Source organism: Arachis duranensis, chromosome 8 (genome assembly GCF_000817695.3).
Source record: "Arachis duranensis cultivar V14167 chromosome 8, aradu.V14167.gnm2.J7QH, whole genome shotgun sequence".
Lineage (NCBI taxonomy): Eukaryota > Viridiplantae > Streptophyta > Magnoliopsida > Fabales > Fabaceae > Arachis > Arachis duranensis.
In genome coordinates this window covers 29,481,850-29,499,830 of record NC_029779.3, presented here as the reverse complement: position 1 = coordinate 29,499,830, position 17,981 = coordinate 29,481,850, and the positions used below count along the sequence as shown (strand labels likewise).

General features: G+C 35.4%; 2 protein-coding genes across 3 annotated transcripts; one reads left to right on the top strand and one right to left on the bottom strand.

The window, feature by feature from the left end:
- The first annotated feature begins 348 nt into the window (after positions 1 to 348).
- LOC127741295 (serine/threonine-protein phosphatase BSL3) lies at positions 349 to 12,359 on the top strand. 2 transcript variants are annotated; one of them, XM_052253502.1, is made up of 22 exons: positions 349 to 1,629; positions 3,698 to 3,758; positions 3,865 to 3,943; positions 4,051 to 4,130; positions 4,210 to 4,304; positions 4,415 to 4,514; positions 5,092 to 5,161; positions 6,019 to 6,120; positions 6,211 to 6,292; positions 7,029 to 7,208; positions 7,905 to 8,172; positions 8,253 to 8,487; positions 8,613 to 8,783; positions 9,249 to 9,487; positions 10,236 to 10,320; positions 10,413 to 10,511; positions 10,597 to 10,796; positions 10,878 to 10,953; positions 11,238 to 11,373; positions 11,453 to 11,592; positions 11,755 to 11,818; positions 11,901 to 12,359. In XM_052253502.1, the coding sequence occupies exons 1-22, from the start codon at positions 1,203 to 1,205 to the stop codon at positions 11,912 to 11,914; spliced, it is 3,003 nt and encodes a 1,000-aa protein (XP_052109462.1). In that variant the 5' UTR covers positions 349 to 1,202; the 3' UTR covers positions 11,915 to 12,359. The 2 variants fall into 2 exon arrangements, with proteins under 2 accessions (XP_052109462.1, XP_052109461.1); XM_052253501.1 differs by having other exon boundaries at positions 11,755 to 12,359.
- Positions 12,360 to 12,691: 332 nt separating this feature from the next.
- On the bottom strand, positions 12,692 to 15,982 carry LOC107462009 (J domain-containing protein spf31). The gene is made up of 9 exons (XM_016080562.3): positions 15,754 to 15,982; positions 15,500 to 15,590; positions 15,361 to 15,421; positions 15,058 to 15,135; positions 14,635 to 14,708; positions 14,373 to 14,486; positions 14,131 to 14,238; positions 13,224 to 13,262; positions 12,692 to 13,109 (listed from the first exon to the last, which is right to left on the bottom strand). Exons 1-9 carry the CDS (start codon positions 15,858 to 15,860, stop codon positions 13,023 to 13,025), a joined length of 759 nt encoding a protein of 252 aa, XP_015936048.1. The 5' UTR covers positions 15,861 to 15,982; the 3' UTR covers positions 12,692 to 13,022.
- Positions 15,983 to 17,981: the final 1,999 nt, after the last annotated feature.

The window sequence follows — 17,981 nt, the reverse complement described above, 5'->3', positions numbered from 1 at the left end:
TTTAAACTTTAAATTTAAATTCTAAAATTTAAATATAAATAATTAGCCAAAAAATTAATTAATGTTGAGAAAAAAAATTGAATCGCATTATCCAAACAAATAATATGAAACATAATACATAAAAAAGATTAAAAGTTACTTAATTTACAAGGAGATATAAAACTTTTTATTTAATAAAAAAGGTTTAGAGTGAATTATTTTTATGCTAATCCTAGGCAAAATTAGTAAATCCATATAAAATTAGTCAAACTCCTGTAAAATTTAAAAGAGAGTGTAATGCGCGAGCTTTTTCACTCTGCTATATATGCTAGTTATCGCTGCGCTGTTAAACCCTTCTATTAAAAGGCAAACCTCCTTGCAATTAGGAACATTCCACCACCATTAACAAACACCGGATTTCGCTGAATCCTCTCCGTTCTCCGCCGCCACTGCCGCCGCATTCATACCCATACACTTCTTACCCTAGCCGGTTGATCCCGGTCCCCCCGTTTTCTTTTTCAACGAGGAAAATAAACGAAACACTGTAGACCGCACCAACAAACAAAATATTAAAAAAGGAAAAAAACAGCAAAGCTTTTTTTTTTTCTTAAAAAAATAAATCCAGACACTACAGAGAGAAAGAGAGAAGGGGACAGCACAGACAAAGCGATTGGATTTTTATAATTTAATTTCTTTATCGTTTGTTATTTGTTTAGCTATTTACATAAAATAACTTTTTTTTTAAAATAATTTTATTTTTAATATTTGGGGCTTTTGGGTTGAGTTTTTGTTGTGGCTTTGAGATCGTCTCCGTTTCCCGTTTCGTTGCCTCTTCGACCGCTTCTTTTCTTTTCTTTCTCTGGGTTTCAACTTTCAACACAGAAGAGAGAGAAACACAAGCGAGAAGAGAGAGAGAGAGGGGAAAAAAACCTAAAGGACTTTTCTCCGAGCTGCTTACTATTCTCCGAACGCGTTTCGTTTCTTCCGTCTTCCGATTGAAGAATCGAGGATCTCAGCTCAACCCTTCCTTTGTTTCAATTGGTCAACATTGAGTTCGTTCCTTTTAAGTTGTGTAGTTCCTAGCGTTTGTTATTGAAAGGAGCGAGTTCGTTCGAAGCCTTTGGATTCCGAGGAATGAATTCAAATGTTGGCTAGGAATTCGATTTTGCTGGAATTCTAGCCTCCGATCTTGACGGAATTGCTCGAATCTTAGGGTTGAAGTAATGGATGTTGATTCCTCGATGGTGCAGGAGGCCGATCACGCTCCATCCGCCGGTGCTGCTGCTCCGGCGCCGGCTGCGGGAGAGGTAGAGCAGCTGGCCGAGTCACCGTCTTCAGGCAGTGGATCTCCGGCGGCGGCTCAGCTGCCTGTGCAACAGCAGCAGCAGGCGCCTGCTCAGGTGCAGCAGAGTCCGGTGATAGGGCCGAGGCTGGCGCCAACTTATTCGGCGATGAACGCGATTATTGAGAAGAAGGAGGACGGGCCAGGTCCGCGGTGCGGCCACACATTGACGGCGGTGGCAGCCGTCGGAGAGGAGGGAACTCCTGGGTACATTGGTCCCAGGCTGATATTGTTCGGTGGTGCCACTGCTCTTGAAGGCAATTCTGCGGCTTCAGGGACTCCGTCGTCTGCTGGAAATGCTGGAATACGTATGTGCTTCATTATCTTATTTTATTTTACCTTGCATTTGTTACCATTAGTTGTTATATCATGGCTGAGTATTTTGAATTTTTCATGGTTCGTGTGTTTTAAAGTTGAATTGCATTTTGAATTTGGATTCACACACGAGCTTTTGTTTCTTTGTCAATGTCTACTTGTCTAGTTATTAATTCTTAGGGATGTTTGAACGAAAAATCCCTCTTTACATAGTTGTTTCAAGACATGGAAAATGCATACATGGGAAGGAATGAGTGATTATTCAGACTTACTCTATGTCGTAGTCTGGGTGCTAATGATATAAATTCTTCCGTCATTGAAACTTGTGTTTTCATAAACCTGCTTTTATTGATTGCAGAGGCTCCACGATGATTCATTTGGTTGGGTGGAATAATATTAGAATAGAATTGAATGTAGTGGAGATGGCATGTTATTTACGATCATTCCTTTGTTGGATGGTACTTGCAAAAACAGCAGTAATATTCCACTCGTAGGGTTTACATGCTTGCATTCAAACAACATCATAGAGCTCTATTCAAACTCTAAACTTGAATGATTTCATTTAGATTATAGCCTTGTTAATCTTTCTGTGGTCTTCACCCAATTTAATTAGAATACTTTCCATTTGGTTCACTTTTTAAGTTTGTCTCATGTTTTTCCATACATGTCAAACGACTTTGGATGACTTCCTGCCATTATTCTCATTAAGTGCTACTGTAACCTCTTCCTCATCTTAAGATAAAGAACTCACATACGCACACAGACTTGTGTGTATGATGCATTTAAATGAAATGAATTTATTATTTTTCATGAGAACCCTTTATTTTTTGATGCAGTTAATTGATAGTTAGAACTTCATTAAGAACCTTCCAGGATAACTTCCTTTCATTGGTTTTCTATCCTTCACTCAATATAATGCATCTTAAAAATGGGCGTGGTGATTTGTTTATGTTATTTCCCATTCGTGCCACATCATTATGTTTCGATCCGTTCACCCAAATGAGCTTGTTAAGACTAAAGAGTCATCTCTCCTAACTACTTAAGCTCTTTTAGATGAAGCTCTTTTATGCAAATTGCTCTGTTTTTGAAGCATAGATAATACATAAGGACAGTAAACTTTGTCATAGGGATTCGGCTATATTTTTATGTTGGTTGCCGAAGACCTAACACAACCCTCCTCCTTTATCCGGGCTTGGGACCGGCTATGTACCGCAAGTGTAACATAGGCGGAGTTAAGCACAGTAAACTTTATGCTAAAATTTAATTTAAATTTGAAGAATGGCAGTATCGGTAGACATGGTATCGGACACAACAACATATTCATTAACTGTTGGATTCTTGATCACTTTGTCATGAAAGCATTTTTTAACCATGCCTACAGCATTCTCTCTGAAAAGCCTATCTAAGGTAGAGGCTCAAGAATGTGAAAAGGAGGTTGGAGCCTTTCCCATTTTGCATATAAATATTGAGTGGCATCTTTGGTTCAGTCATGTGGAAACCTTGTGAACCCAAATTGTTTTACTTAGTTAGAATGTTATATTTCAATTCGTGTTCTGAAGAGTATTTGTTTCAACTGTTATTGATCACACATTGCATTTTTTGGAGAATACAGTGAGTTTCTGTTTTGAATTATTTCCATGCCCTATTATAATAATTCCAATCATCATGCTTTTGGTAGCCATTTTAAGCCTGAAATGGTTTTTGTTTTTAATATTTAGATCTAGGTAATCCAAGTTGGATTTTCCATATTCATGATTCATGGTGCATAATAATGGCAGTAACAAGACGCTGAAAACTTTATTTGGTGCAAACATTATTGGTTATTTTGGGAATACCTTAATATGCTATTATCTATTCATCTTTCTGTGAGCAATGCCACAAAATGAACTCTGATTAATTTGGATTCACATCTTTTTTCCCCCCTCCACCTTCGTAGAAAGACTTTGATATTAACTAGCTTGAAGGGAGCTTTTTCTTGAACATGTCTTGTAGCTTTAAAAACTTAGTGATAAATGTTTATGCTTGGAATCTATCATGACTAGTATATTATCTGCTCTGCAGGTTTAGCTGGTGCCACTGCCGATGTCCACTGTTATGATGTCATGACTAATAAATGGTCTAGGTAAGCTTAGAACTAGGTCATTATTTCCTGCCTACTTTAAGACTTGAATAATGCATTTATAGCCTTTCGCACTTGGCTTTAGTGCTCATAAAGCAATATGCTGCAGGATAACTCCCTATGGAGAGCCTCCAACTCCAAGGGCTGCACATGTGGCAACTGCTGTAGGGACCATGGTGGTTATTCAGGTATCGTGGAGGGGGCATCTCTTAAGTTCTCATAATATTGGTGGATTTGATTTCCTTTCTGTAAATGTTGATGCTCAATTCTTTTGAATTATTGCATTGTTACCCAGGGTGGCATCGGTCCTGCTGGTTTGTCAGCAGAGGATCTTCATGTTCTTGATCTCACTCAGCAAATGCCCCGGTGGCATAGGTTAGACTTGCAACCTGTTTTCCCCCTTGATGTTTCCAATGATATTTAACTAATCTAGTAGGTTCTGAATTATTTGTAGAGTATCTGTTCAAGGCCCTGGACCAGGGTCACGCTATGGACATGTAATGGCTTTGGTGGGGCAGAGGTATCTTATGGCTATTGGAGGAAATGATGGTAACTGGTCAAATGCCTAGCTCTTTTCCATTGTGTGCGTTGTTTGGTTGTTTTATTTTATTTTTATTTATTTATTGGACGTTGCACTTAGTTTGGCCTTTGCTTCCCAGGAAAGAGACCTTTGGCTGATGTTTGGGCCTTGGACACAGCTGCCAAGCCTTATGAATGGCGCAAGTTGGAGCCAGAAGGAGAGGGTCCACCTCCATGCATGTATACTTCTATCTCTGAATTTTTCTTTTCTAGACTGATATTTTCACGTACTATGTACGTTTTAGTTTTAAATTCTTATGAAGAGGTGATATGTTTATTTTTTAGCCTTTTAGGTGTTAGATTAGGTTTTGAAGATTGTCACTCAAATCATTCATTTACCAAACTATTCAGTGGTTACATTAGATATTTAATTTCAGTTTTACTTTATGTGAGAATTTTAATTGGTAATACTTATGCCAAGTTAATTTAGTTGCTAACTACATTTAATGTTTCCATTTTTCAAACTGTTTTCGTATCCAAGGAAAAGTTCTTGGATTGTGTTTCTTGTTCTTTCACTCTTGCTTTTCTTAAATTCCTTTTAAATAAAATTAGGCTGTAGTTCTAGAAAGCCAAAGAAAATCATTCTCTTAATTTAATTACCTTTTCCATTTGTAGCAATAATTTTCATTGGTTTGCTGCTTTTTTTAATTTAAATTATATAGACCTGCCTTCCTTCTATTTGTGAATTTTGGCTATCTTATAGTGAAACTTATCAATGTGGAAAGGAGTTGTTATTTAATAATTTGTTTGTGAGTAGGTATGCAACTGCAAGTGCACGCTCTGATGGACTGCTTCTGCTTTGTGGAGGGAGAGATGCCAATAGTGTTGTGAGTTATTATTTATTCTGTTTATTTGTTTTACTTCCAAGCTTTCAATTTGTTCCTTATACAATTCTCTCATTTGGCACTCATACACTATTGTATCTTTTTGTCTACGGCTTGTGCATGTCCATATGATGGTTGTGCAGAGTTTAAGTGTCTTTGCTGGATTGTTTTTAGAAAAGTATTATTAAAAAGGAGAGAATTTAGTATAGGGGGAGTGTAAGGTATTAGCAAGAGCTGAAAAAAGTAAAAAAAACAGAATATTTCCAGAAACAAGTAGTGCCAACCCAACCGCTTTGCAATTTAGAGAGTGCTACCTAAGAACATAACTCTATCCCAAACAAATTTGGTGCAGGGAGACGCTCTTAAGGACACGTGTGGTCCACTCCCATAAAATGCACCTGAAGATGGCAACCATTGCACATTCCCATGGAGTTCTTTTCATTCTCTTTTTACCCCAAGCCAGAAAACAAACTCAACAGAACTGTTCTATATAAGAAACATGTGACCCAGTGCCTAAAGATATTCTAGGGTTTGTGAAATGTAACATGAGCCTTACAATGCAGAAGCATGTTACGGTCCAAACAAAGTACACCACAGGAGAAGCTTGAAGCTTACAGTGGTATTGTCCTACGTGCAAGGACATGGGTATAAGTACCTATTCCTCTATATGTGTGGGTGTGTGGTACATTTTTTCTGACTATTAGAAAATGAATACATGAGGATATATTATGTAAATATGAAAATAATTCTAATGGGATTCTTGTTATTATCATTATTATTATTTAAATTTTAATGTGATTATTGTGAAATGTTTCCTCCTAAGCTTTAGTGAAATTTTCTTCTTACCACTTATGTTGCAGCCATTGGCAAGTGCATATGGACTTGCTAAGCATAGAGATGGTCGATGGGAATGGGCAATTGCCCCTGGTGTTTCACCATCACCAAGATATCAGCATGCTGCGGTTGGTTCAGTTTCTTTCATTTTATTTTAATTCTTCTAGCTGATTTTATAAGTATTCAAGAATCATAATTTGTTTAATTTAATGATTTAGGTATTTGTTAATGCAAGGCTCCATGTGTCTGGTGGGGCTCTTGGTGGAGGAAGGATGGTAGAAGACTCATCAAGTGTAGCAGGTACTTGGTTTGGCTCCATGGTGCTGGCTTCCTAAATCTCTTCCCCCCACCTATGTCTATTGCATGTAATACAAAAACGTATTATTGATCTTTGTGCTCTAGTTCTATTCCCCCTCCAAAAGAACACTTGTTTATACAAGTTGTTCCCAATTCTGTTTTAGGAAATAGTATACTTTATACTCTAAATGTTTAGGATTAGTTTCAATTTCACCCCTAAGTTTTATTTCGTTTTAATTTTACACCAAAAATTTATTTTAATTTCAGTTTTACCCCCTTTTTTTTTCCCTAATTTGCTTAAAATCTATGATACCCCACCTAGTGGGATAAGACTTTGTTGTTGCTTAAAATCTATTAACAAAATTGTAAATATACCATCATGAACTTTCCCTCTTCTCCACTGGTGTTGTGGTGCATGGTGGCAGCAGCTGCAACGGCAACGTTGAGTTTCAGAGTGGGAAGAGTTGATGAAAAAGGGCAAAACTGGGAAAAACAATTTTGACTAATCTTTAACTGTTAAAAATCGAATAGAAGGGTAAAATTGAAACTATAAGAAATGGTTTGTGTAAAATTGAAACGAAATAAAACTTATATTATTATATTATTATTCTTTTTTTTTTTGGAAATTAAGGAGCAGAGTACTTGTGTTTCCCCCTTAAAACTCCTTGTTGGTGCTATAAGTGCAGTTATATTTGTCTATGGCTATTTTCTGTTTTTTTATTCATTTGCATTTTTGCAGTACTTGACACTGCTGCTGGTGTTTGGTGTGATACAAAATCTGTTGTAACTAGTCCAAGAACTGGTAGATACAGTGCTGATGCAGCCGGAGGAGATGCTGCAGTTGAGTTGACTCGGCGTTGTAGGCATGCAGCTGCTGCTGTTGGTGACCTAATTTTTATTTATGGTGGTTTACGAGGGGGTAAGTTTAAACATTAAATGGATTCATATAGCTTTCAGATTACTAGTTTATACAACCTGAGTACTGCTTGAAAATTGAAATCCTTTCTTGATGTTTTTGGGTTACAAGTTCTATCCACCTAGTAATGTTGGTTGATTATTTTAAAAAGAGCTCTTTATGGGTTGACTTGTGGCAGTCAAACACTTGAATCCTGCCTGTGATTTCTGCATTGAATTATAGAACTCTGCAAATAATCTATTAACTTGATGCGTATCATCTATTGAGACATAAAAACTGGGCTATAAAAGGACTCAATTAGTATGGTAGCCACGGCCTCTGATGCTGTTGAAGGCAACAATCATAGGGAATTCCAATGAATTAAGTTGCTCAATGGTTTCTTGTCAGATAAAATCTATGTAGTTAATTATTTATTACAACATTTTTCAATGTAACTTAAACAAGATTTCTTTCCATTTTCTTTATGAATAACCAAAATATGTTCCCATTTTAATCAAGATCTCCTTTTTTTTGTAATTGCTATTCTCCGTGATAATTGCCTGTCAATGTTTGTTCACGCTCCAAGCTGAGATGTCTGGTCTTGTCTGGAACATTTTTAGTTTATGGTTGATTCTTTTAATATTCATTTTGGCATGTGGTTATCTTAACCAATTCATAACTTAGTGAGATGGACTGGAATGTTTTGGGATTGTGCTGCAGGAGTATTGCTAGATGACCTACTTGTTGCCGTAGATCTTGCTGCTTCAGAAACAACTACTGCCGCTTCACATGCAGCAGCAGCGGCTGCATCTAATGTACAAGCAGGCCACTTACCTGGAAAATATGGATTTGATGAGAGGACGAGGCAAACAATGTCTGAAGCTGCTGCTGATGGTTCAGTTGTATTAGGAAATCCAGTTGCTCCCCCAATGAATGGAGATATGTATACAGATATCAGCACCGAAAATGCCATGCTTCAGGGTTCTCGGTGAGAGTTTTTGTTATCCTTGGGAAAAGTGTTTAATTATACATCTTTGGCCTCATTAATCTGATGAACTTTGTTAACAGGCGAACAAGCAAAGGAGTTGAGTATCTGGTCGAAGCATCAGCTGCAGAAGCTGAAGCTATCAGTGCTGCACTGGCTGCAGCCAAGGCACGGCAAGAGAATGGTGAAGTTGAATTGCCTGACAGAGACGGTGGAGCTGATGCTACCCCAAGTGGGAAACAGTCTTCCTTTATCAAACCTGATTCTGCAGGGTCAAATATCATTGCTTCTGGCGGTGTCCGGCTGCATCATAGAGCTGTGAGTGATACATCTTTTGTTGTCAAAGAAAACTATGCTATAAGTTCTTATAAAATTTTATCAACAAAAGAGTTCTTATAAAAATTATAAGTGCAATTTCTTATTCTAAGTTGAATGTTTTCAAGGTGGTTGTTGCTGCGGAGACCGGTGGAGCATTAGGTGGTATGGTTAGACAGCTTTCAATTGATCAATTTGAAAATGAGGGCAGGCGAGTCAGTTATGGAACTCCAGAAAATGCAACTGCTGCTAGAAAATTATTAGACAGACAGATGTCTATCAATAGTGTGCCAAAAAAGGTACAGGTTCTTCTTACTACTAGTTATCAAGCGTGCAAAAATAATAATTATAATTCATATGATAACATTACCAAAATAGTTTGTTTCTATTTAGAATTCATAAAAAGTTCTCTCTCTAATATATATGTAGTGCACATATATGATGATATTAAGTAACATGGACGTTGAAATTCTGTGGATTTATCTGTCAACTGTTGTGGACCTAACTTCTAACTGTTGTAACCATGAACAGTAGACCAGTTAATCAGGTCTAGAACATCAGATAGGTCTTTTTTATTGACCTTCCTTTCATTTCCTAGCTTACTCCATCTTGTATCACATCTCTTGATCTAATTGTGTTGTGTTGAACTGTGGTTTATGTTTACATCTCCTTGTTGCCTTCTTGTTATATATGTTATGTTGTATTTCAAAGTCTGTTGCGTCATGTTATATTCAAATTTGTTTCTTATATATGTTATATTGTAGGTCATAGCACACCTCTTAAAGCCTCGTGGATGGAAACCACCAGTTCGCCGGCAGTTTTTCTTAGATTGCAATGAAATTGCTGATCTTTGTGACAGTGCTGAGCGGATCTTTTCTAGTGAACCAAGTGTATTACGGCTTAAGGCTCCAATTAAAATATTTGGTGATTTACATGGGCAGTTTGGGGATCTCATGCGGCTTTTTGATGAATATGGTTCACCATCAACTGCTGGTGACATAGCGTAAGTTCGATTGTGCCATCAATGTTTGTATTTGTAAATAAGGATATTGCTATGTGTTCTTACTTCTGTGCATGTTGATGATTGTTGTATCTTGGTTTAAGCAATTGGTCAATAGGTTACTTTTAAGAGTATTTAACATGGTTGTTGATATACAATATGTGAAAACCACAACCTGTTTTTGAAAATAATAATAATAATGATAGTGACACAAGTCTACTAGAGGCTTTATTGAAGACAATTAGTGGTATACAGCAAACACAAGGCAAATGTGTAATACCTGAAAGGAGCTGTTCATCCAAAGAAATCTATTTAGAGAGGGAAGAATCATGCTCCATCAAGTAGATCAACAATTTACGTAAGTTGCACATTGCCAAAAGAGTTTCGCTATTCCTTTTCCCATTATCAGTTAAGATAGTCAACAAGAAATTATCCAAAAACCCAGGGCACCTCCTGCACTTTGTTAAATTCCTAAACCAAGAATTTCATAAAAAAATTGCTGCAAAATAATGTGACAACAAATGGCTCGTACTTCACCCAAGGTAAAGGTTCATTGTTGTTTCAGTCATAGATTTAGTATGAATAAAAGGTGTCAGAAGAACTGTTACCGCATTAGTATAATATACTTCGTGTTTTACCTCTTTCTTTTCTGATTTCTATCCAATCCCAAAAACCTTAACTTGGCTATTATACATTTCGTGATTTAGGCATTCAATATTTTCTGTTGCTAATTTGCATAAATGACTATCAGATATATCGATTATCTATTCCTAGGAGATTATGTTGATCGGGGACAACACAGTTTGGAAACTATATGCCTCCTCCTTGCTTTGAAGGTACTTTGATGCTTGATGGCTTAATGTTGTCTTACTGTGTTATTATCAAGATTGATGCCTCAGATTTTTGCATTGTGATGTTAATATTACAGGTTGAATATCCCAAAAATGTACATCTAATTCGTGGAAACCATGAAGCTGCAGATATTAATGCTCTTTTTGGCTTCCGAATTGAGTGCATTGAAAGGATGGTAAGGAATTTTAAGTGCCAAGCTTTTCCTTCCTAATTTATCTATGGTATTGGCACATCAATCAATGGTGTTAGTTGCTTATCAGGGTGAGAGAGATGGAATTTGGACATGGCATCGGGTGAACCGTCTGTTTAATTGGCTGCCTCTGGCGGCTTTAATTGAGAAAAAGATTATTTGCATGCATGGTGGCATTGGTCGTTCAATAAATCACGTTGAGCAGATTGAGAACATTCAACGTCCAATTCCAATGGAAGCAGGGTCAATTGTGCTGATGGATCTATTGTGGTTAGTTCATTTGTGTGCTATTGTATGAGACAATTTACTGGGTTTCCTTTTGGATGATAAGAGCATGAAATGTTTCTCTAGGTCTGATCCTACTGAGAATGATAGTGTGGAAGGACTACGGCCAAATGCAAGAGGTCCTGGATTGGTTACTTTTGGGGTGAGTACTTATTATCTTCCAAATGATTGATTTTTCTTTTCTTTCTTTTTTTTTCAATTCTATATGGCCTTTTGGTAGTTCAAAAGGTTTTAGATGATCACTATGGTAATCATTTACTTAAAAAAATTACTTTTTTGCATGAGAAGTTGATAAATCTAAAATGCTTATGAACATTGCTTCATTATTCTAGAAATTTTAAAGTAATTTAAGGATATTTATGCTTTTCTGATCAATCATCACATACCTGTGTTATTATGCTCATGTAAATGGTGTTTGGCCTGCAGCCTGATCGTGTCATAGAATTTTGCAATAACAATGATCTTCAGCTGATTGTCCGTGCACATGAATGTGTCATGGATGGGTTTGAACGTTTCGCCCAAGGACATCTGATCACGCTTTTCTCAGCTACAAATTATTGTGGTATATATTGCTGACTTCTAAATTACCGTTTGCTCTCTATATATTTGCTTCTGATTTTGGCACGTCCTTGTTTCTTTAGGCACTGCAAACAATGCTGGGGCAATATTAGTTTTGGGTAGGGACCTTGTTGTGGTTCCTAAATTAATTCATCCATTACCACCAGCGATGTCTTCACCGGAGACATCACCTGAGCGGCATATTGAAGATACATGGATGCAGGTACTCCAATAATTGTTCTCAATTGAATTGCGGTGCTCTGTAATTTAACGTACTGCACCTATCAAATATACATGAAGGCGGCTAGATGAATTTCTTACTGTGGTCAATTTCTTACATGGTATAATGGTGATTAAAGTAATATTTCTATATGTTATTGTATAGGAATTGAATGCCAACAGACCACCGACGCCAACTAGAGGCCGTCCCCAAGTAACAAATGACCGAGGTTCGCTCGCTTGGATATAGTGATCATTAAAAATGTCCTTATTATTTGTGCCTTACCGGTTCGTGCTATCGCCTTGTTTTAGTGCTCTGTACATAGCATGATGCGATTTATGGGAGGCCCTGGGCTTTTGGTCTTCATCCCTGCAGCAGAAAGCTTGGCTTTCCTGGGTTTGGTTCTCACTGCTTAATCAGCAAACCTTCAAGAAGATAAAAAGGTAATGTGCAAGGTTGGTAGCCGCTGCTAGGTTTGCTTTGACAAAAGCTAGAAGCTGCATTCTGGGTTCACCCACCCCGTGTAAATTGAGCATAGGTACTAGTAAAAAAAAGGTCATGGTTTGTCAAAGATGGCTATTTTTGTCATTAATTCTTCAATATTTTTTGCTATGGCTCCTTGGTTCCCTTTCTTTCTTAATCAAGAGTACAAGAGGGTTTTATGTGGTGAGATATATAAAATCAGAAACCTTTGTCGGATGTCCCATGTATCATAGTTGTTGCTTTGTGTAATTTTTATCCTTAATCTGTACAATTAATTTTTGTGTGAATCTACATTCTCTGATAGGGAATATCGCAAATTCGATAATAGATTTCGCAGTCTTAGGATTCAAGAAGCTTACGTGGTTCTTTTATTGTCTTTTTCTCTTCTCTTCTCTTCCGGAGCCTAGGATTATGGGGTTACTCCATTCTGATTCATTTCCGTCTTTACAATGCTTTCTTGCAGTTCAATATTGCGGCGATAATGACAAAATGAAATACGTTGTTTGTTCATATTAACTTGACTGTGAAATTTTATTATATAATCACATGTCTAATTTTTAAGCGTCCAGAAATTGAACATTTTCCAGTTTTTAAACAGATTGCAGGTTCACTGAATCTCTTTCTAAATGGACTTCTTGGCACTATGAAGGAAATTCTCAAATATGACTCGCTGGAGACGCAAACTAAATATAATCCTATTTTCATTAGGCCGGAACCAGCAAGTTACATAATTTCTGACAAAGACTTAATAATGACACACTAGTTAAAATCCCTATGTATGAGTTCTTGTGCAACATCCCATCTAGATGCATCTCGTGACCCCACTGATAAACATGCTAACAAGTATCCATCAAATTGACAGACAAAGGAATAGCCAGCATAAATGAGTGCTCTCTTCTCAGGGACTTCTTTGTTAGATTGATTGTGTATGAAATGCCTCCAAACACAGTCTAACCTCTTTTGACAGGCCTCTGAACGTAGGATTTGTTTGGATCTTCCGTCTTAAGCTTAGGGGGCCGAAGTTCTCCTTTCTTATTCTGCACATACATACGCACAACAAAATATTAGTCAAGGAATTTACCATTTCTTTTGCTCCGCGTGTCAAATGGAACAGCAGCTTATACAAAAAAACAGCAAGCAGCATATCTCACCTTCTTTCCACCCTTCATGAAATCTCTCCAACTCGACACCTGATAATAAATCCGTTGTAGTAACGTTACCCACATTTTGTACAATGTTAAATCTTTTTCTGAAGAAAAGCAATAAGAAAAAAACTGCATTGATATTTTAATTAGACTAAATTTCAAGTTCCTGTACAATATGAATCATCAACACTGTCAAAACTAAGTGGCGTGCATGATGGTTTCTTTGACTATATAATCTATAAATTCATTGCAACCAATGAACCCATATTAACTTCTTGTACAGCCATCTGAACAGAAAGTTGTTACTGACAATCCAAAAGAGCATTAATTAAAAAACAATAGAAAAACAATAGCCAAGTATTGTTTCCGAATTCAGAAACAAGTTAAATAAAGAACTGATGGTACTAAATAGAAATGCGAAGTAAGTTTCATAATTGCCATTTGGCAATGATTGGGTGAGGTAGAGGAGAATGCATCCATATGAACAAACAAGGCTCTAGGCGTGTGATTCATAGACTCATGAACAACTAACATGCAACAAGAACTGAAAAATGGTGGCCACAAGACCAAGGCTGGCTTCCACCGTTTTGGGGTCTAAGGATGGTCAGTTTTATGCCAGCCTTATCTTCATTATTTTCCCTAATAATGTTTTATCTTGTTACTTTAATATCCACTTATATACTACTATCACACTGCTACTCAACTTTATTACAGACAGAAGGGAAGTACATGTGAACCCAAAAAACATATTGGGTTTGGGCCATAATCAGGAACAATATACATATTTGTATTATTGTACATTTCATAGGGAAAAGTTAGAAAAGTGAGACAAAGATTATGTTTTGTGGAAGATAATAAAACAAATTGCAGTTGGATGTATAATGAAAGTTAGACAAAATCATAGAAAACTAACCCTCTGTTCTCTTGTTCCTTCCCACTCTTCCTCATGTTCACGCTTCCTTTTCCACATCTCTTTTTGTTCCTCTTCATCCTTTTTTAATCTGCCTTCCTCCTCTGATATCTACATAATATTGAAGAAAATACAAGGTAAGAAACAAGAATGCCTTTTATGCATATAATTACTTTCAGGCTAAGTTTTCCTACATAAACAGCATCTTAAGGATAATGACAAGTAGTTAGACTGTTAGAGCATACCCTCATCTGCATTTTTCTTCTCCTCCATTCTTGTTCAGTTAATAGTTCACGAACCTTGATTTTGAGCTCTTTCTGGAACTCCTCTGACTGTTCATATTGTTTATCATATTTTCCCTGATAAGCACAAGAGATAACAAAATATAATAGGTGTTTAAGAAAGACTCAGTGCATCACAACAAGAGGGTATTCCAAAATTCTAGGTTCTAGGTGCATAATAAAGATCACAGATTTGTATATAACTCTAATAAAACAGTAAACATACCTCTTCAACCAAAGACTTAATTTTCGAAGCTGTATCCTTCTTCAACTGCTTCTTCCTCTTTGCTCTAAGTTCTTCTGCAGTCCATATCAATAGGGGAAAAATGAGAGGCAATTCTTTCAGAGATTTGAGGACCAAAAAAATGAGAAACTAAAAGATGAGCAATTAAATAACACATGCAATGAAGAGAATATTGCACACAATAACAAACAAGTGGAGGAATGCAGACAAATGACCAGTAAAAATTAAGAGCACTCAGCTAAGAATCAATCAATAATCACAGCTGAAGTGCTAAAATTTCAAAGAAACAGAGAATCCAAAAAAGCAAAAAAATCCCAACCCACAAAGGAGGCAGAATAAAACCCCTTAATGGAAAGAATTTTCAGGTAAGAACTATATAATAAGTAAAAAGACAACCATACTAACCTTTAGCTGAATTGACCTGGCTAAGAAGGTAATCTCTTTCATTTTGGTCTAGTAATAATTGTTGGGCTTTTGCTAGGGCTGCAGACAATTAAATAGCACAACAAGCATTAAGAACAATTAAAAACTTTCATGTGAACTTCTCTAGCTGCGCCTACAGAATAACATGCTAATTGATGTACAACTGAATTCCGAAATCCTACAGCAATAACATGCTATTTTACATCATAACGTTGCAGAATTCCATGCAAGATAACAAGAATAAGCTTAATAGAGAGGAAAGATAAAAGCATTAATTTCATATACCTCCAAAAGCCTCCTTTGCTTGTGGATGCTTACATTTATCAGGGTGAACCATCAAAGACAACTACAAAAAAGGATTAGCAAGTGTAAGTTGTAACAAGGCCAAGAACAAAATAGTTAGTTAAACCAACCATGAAGTTACCTTGCGGTACTGCTTTTTCACATCATCAGGTGATGAATCAAATGGAAGCTTTAGATACTCAAACGGATTCAACTTAAAACAAGAGAGAATCCTGCAAATGTTGATCAGCATACATACTTTAAACCAATAACAAATTAAAAAAAAAAATCTTTTGTAGAAAAATTGTTGTTGAGCATAGTAAGAAACATCAAATTGAAGAAACATCCAGTTAAAATCAAAATTGAAGTAGTGCCCCAAAAAAAAAACCCTAATACCTAGCGACTTCGTTGTCCCTCTCGGCTTCGCTGACTTCGGCGAAGAAGTTCTTGAGAAGCAAATCGTCGTCGACGGTTGACGCAGCCGCAGAAGCTGTCTCTCCCATTTCTCCGATTTCAATTTCAATTTCAGATTTTACCAGCTTCTCGGATCAAACCACACCTGCAGCTGCAACCTCGCCAGAAAATATAAGATTTAGCTCCACCTACAACAATTTCGACCTATGTTTGGGGACTTTTGTTTTTTAGAAAATAAATAATAAAAAATAAATTTCTAGAACCTATGTTTTTTTACGCTGTATGTTTGGGCCTTTTCTGCAAGTTGTATTTCAATGATTTTGGGCCTTAATTCCTAGTCCGAAAAGAGATCCATTTTTTCTTATATGAAAATCTTTAAAACGTTGAGGTAGGCAGGTAGCTGTTCCTCCTTGGTGAAATGTTCATAGAAATTATTTTGAATGATTGTGAGTGTAAATCAGTTTTATATGTCTTTTATATTGATAATATAAATAGTTATCTAAAAAAATAAATATAATTAAATGATTATATAAAATATTTTATATTATTAATATATTAAAATTAAACTCATATTTATAAACTAGCAAAAAATCAATTCTCGAACTTAGTTTGTTAGTGGGATAAAAAAAAGTTTGTAATTAAACTATAATTAAATTGGAACTAGGCAGTTGGTTGTCACGAAGGAATTGTACACTTGAAATGAGAAGGTTCAGTCGTAAATTATTAGAACATTTTTTAATTAATCTTAATTAATTAGAACCTTAAAGCATAAGTCAATAATAGATTGGACTAGGAAAAAAAAATTTGTTGGGTCAGATGAATTGAACAATTTTTACAAAAATATTTAATAACAAATAAAATTAGTTAAAATCAGTCAAAATTTATTTTATTTAACATTCATTAATTGTTACAATAATTAATAAAGTCTCTTTAATATTATCATAATTTTTAATTCTAAACATTATAAATTTATTCACACTATACTTATACACACAACATTTAAAAATTTTATCTATTATTTAGTGTCAACCAAATTTTGAACCCAGGTACATCAGTTTTAAGATAGAGATAATGATCACTAGATCAAAAATAAGTTAATTAGTGGTCAATCATAATAACTAAATTGAATAAAAGTTTTTTTAACTAAATATAAAGAAATTTAAATTTGTAATTTCTTAGATGAATATAGATAAATTATGCTATTTGAACTATAACTTATTGCTAATGCACCGTAAAGTAAAAGTGAGTGTAGAAAGCAAAGGCATGGCACTTACTAAAGCCTCCTTCTACAATACATTACATAGATATAGATTTTCTGTGGTGGATGAAAAAAATGACACGTAATGGAAAGGTTTCTCCAATAATTAAGGAAGAAAAATAAAGTATAATAAAATGACAAGAGAGTTTGGAAACCAATTGCTTTAAATTAATATTCTAACTAATTTGGTCATATTTTTCTTTCCCTTTTTTTTTCTCTTCTTTGATGTTGACCCAAAAGATCATTAGAATGAAAAAAAAAAAAGCAAAATCACATTTCACACATTCACACTACTCTTTGCTAAATTGATCATCATATTTGTTTGTTTCCCGCCCAATGAAATTGGTAGCTAAAATACACTATATATAATTTGTACATTATTTATGTTTCAGTTGTAAATTTACCTAATAAGTGTGGTGCACTTACCTAACGTGTGTTGATAGAAATTGGATTATATTAAAGATTGTTAAAAATTTTTGTAAGAGTTGGATTAGAACACTAAGTTATAAGTCTGAGCAAAAAAAATGATTGATAGACTTCTTTATAGTTATTTGGAATATTTTGTTAGAATGAAATAGTAGAATTTTTAAAATACTGAGATAGATATTAAAGAAATTAAGATTAGATCATTTTTGAGTTACAGAATTTAAGATAGTGTTGATTATTAATGACAATACCAAAAGAAAATATACTTTTTTATTTGTGTTTAGTATCTCGTGTTTTTATGCTCTTTATTCTTACTTGCTCTACTTCATTTCAGTGTATTGAGCTCTTTTTATTTAAAAAAAAATACACTATATATAATTCATTTAAAAGTTAATTAAAAGTAGATGATGTTATTGTTATCATCATTCTCTATATAGGTAACTCCGATTAACGATGACATAGAATGGTCCTGTAAATTATAAGAAAGATATTATTGTATTAATTATTAAATATTATCAGTTATTGA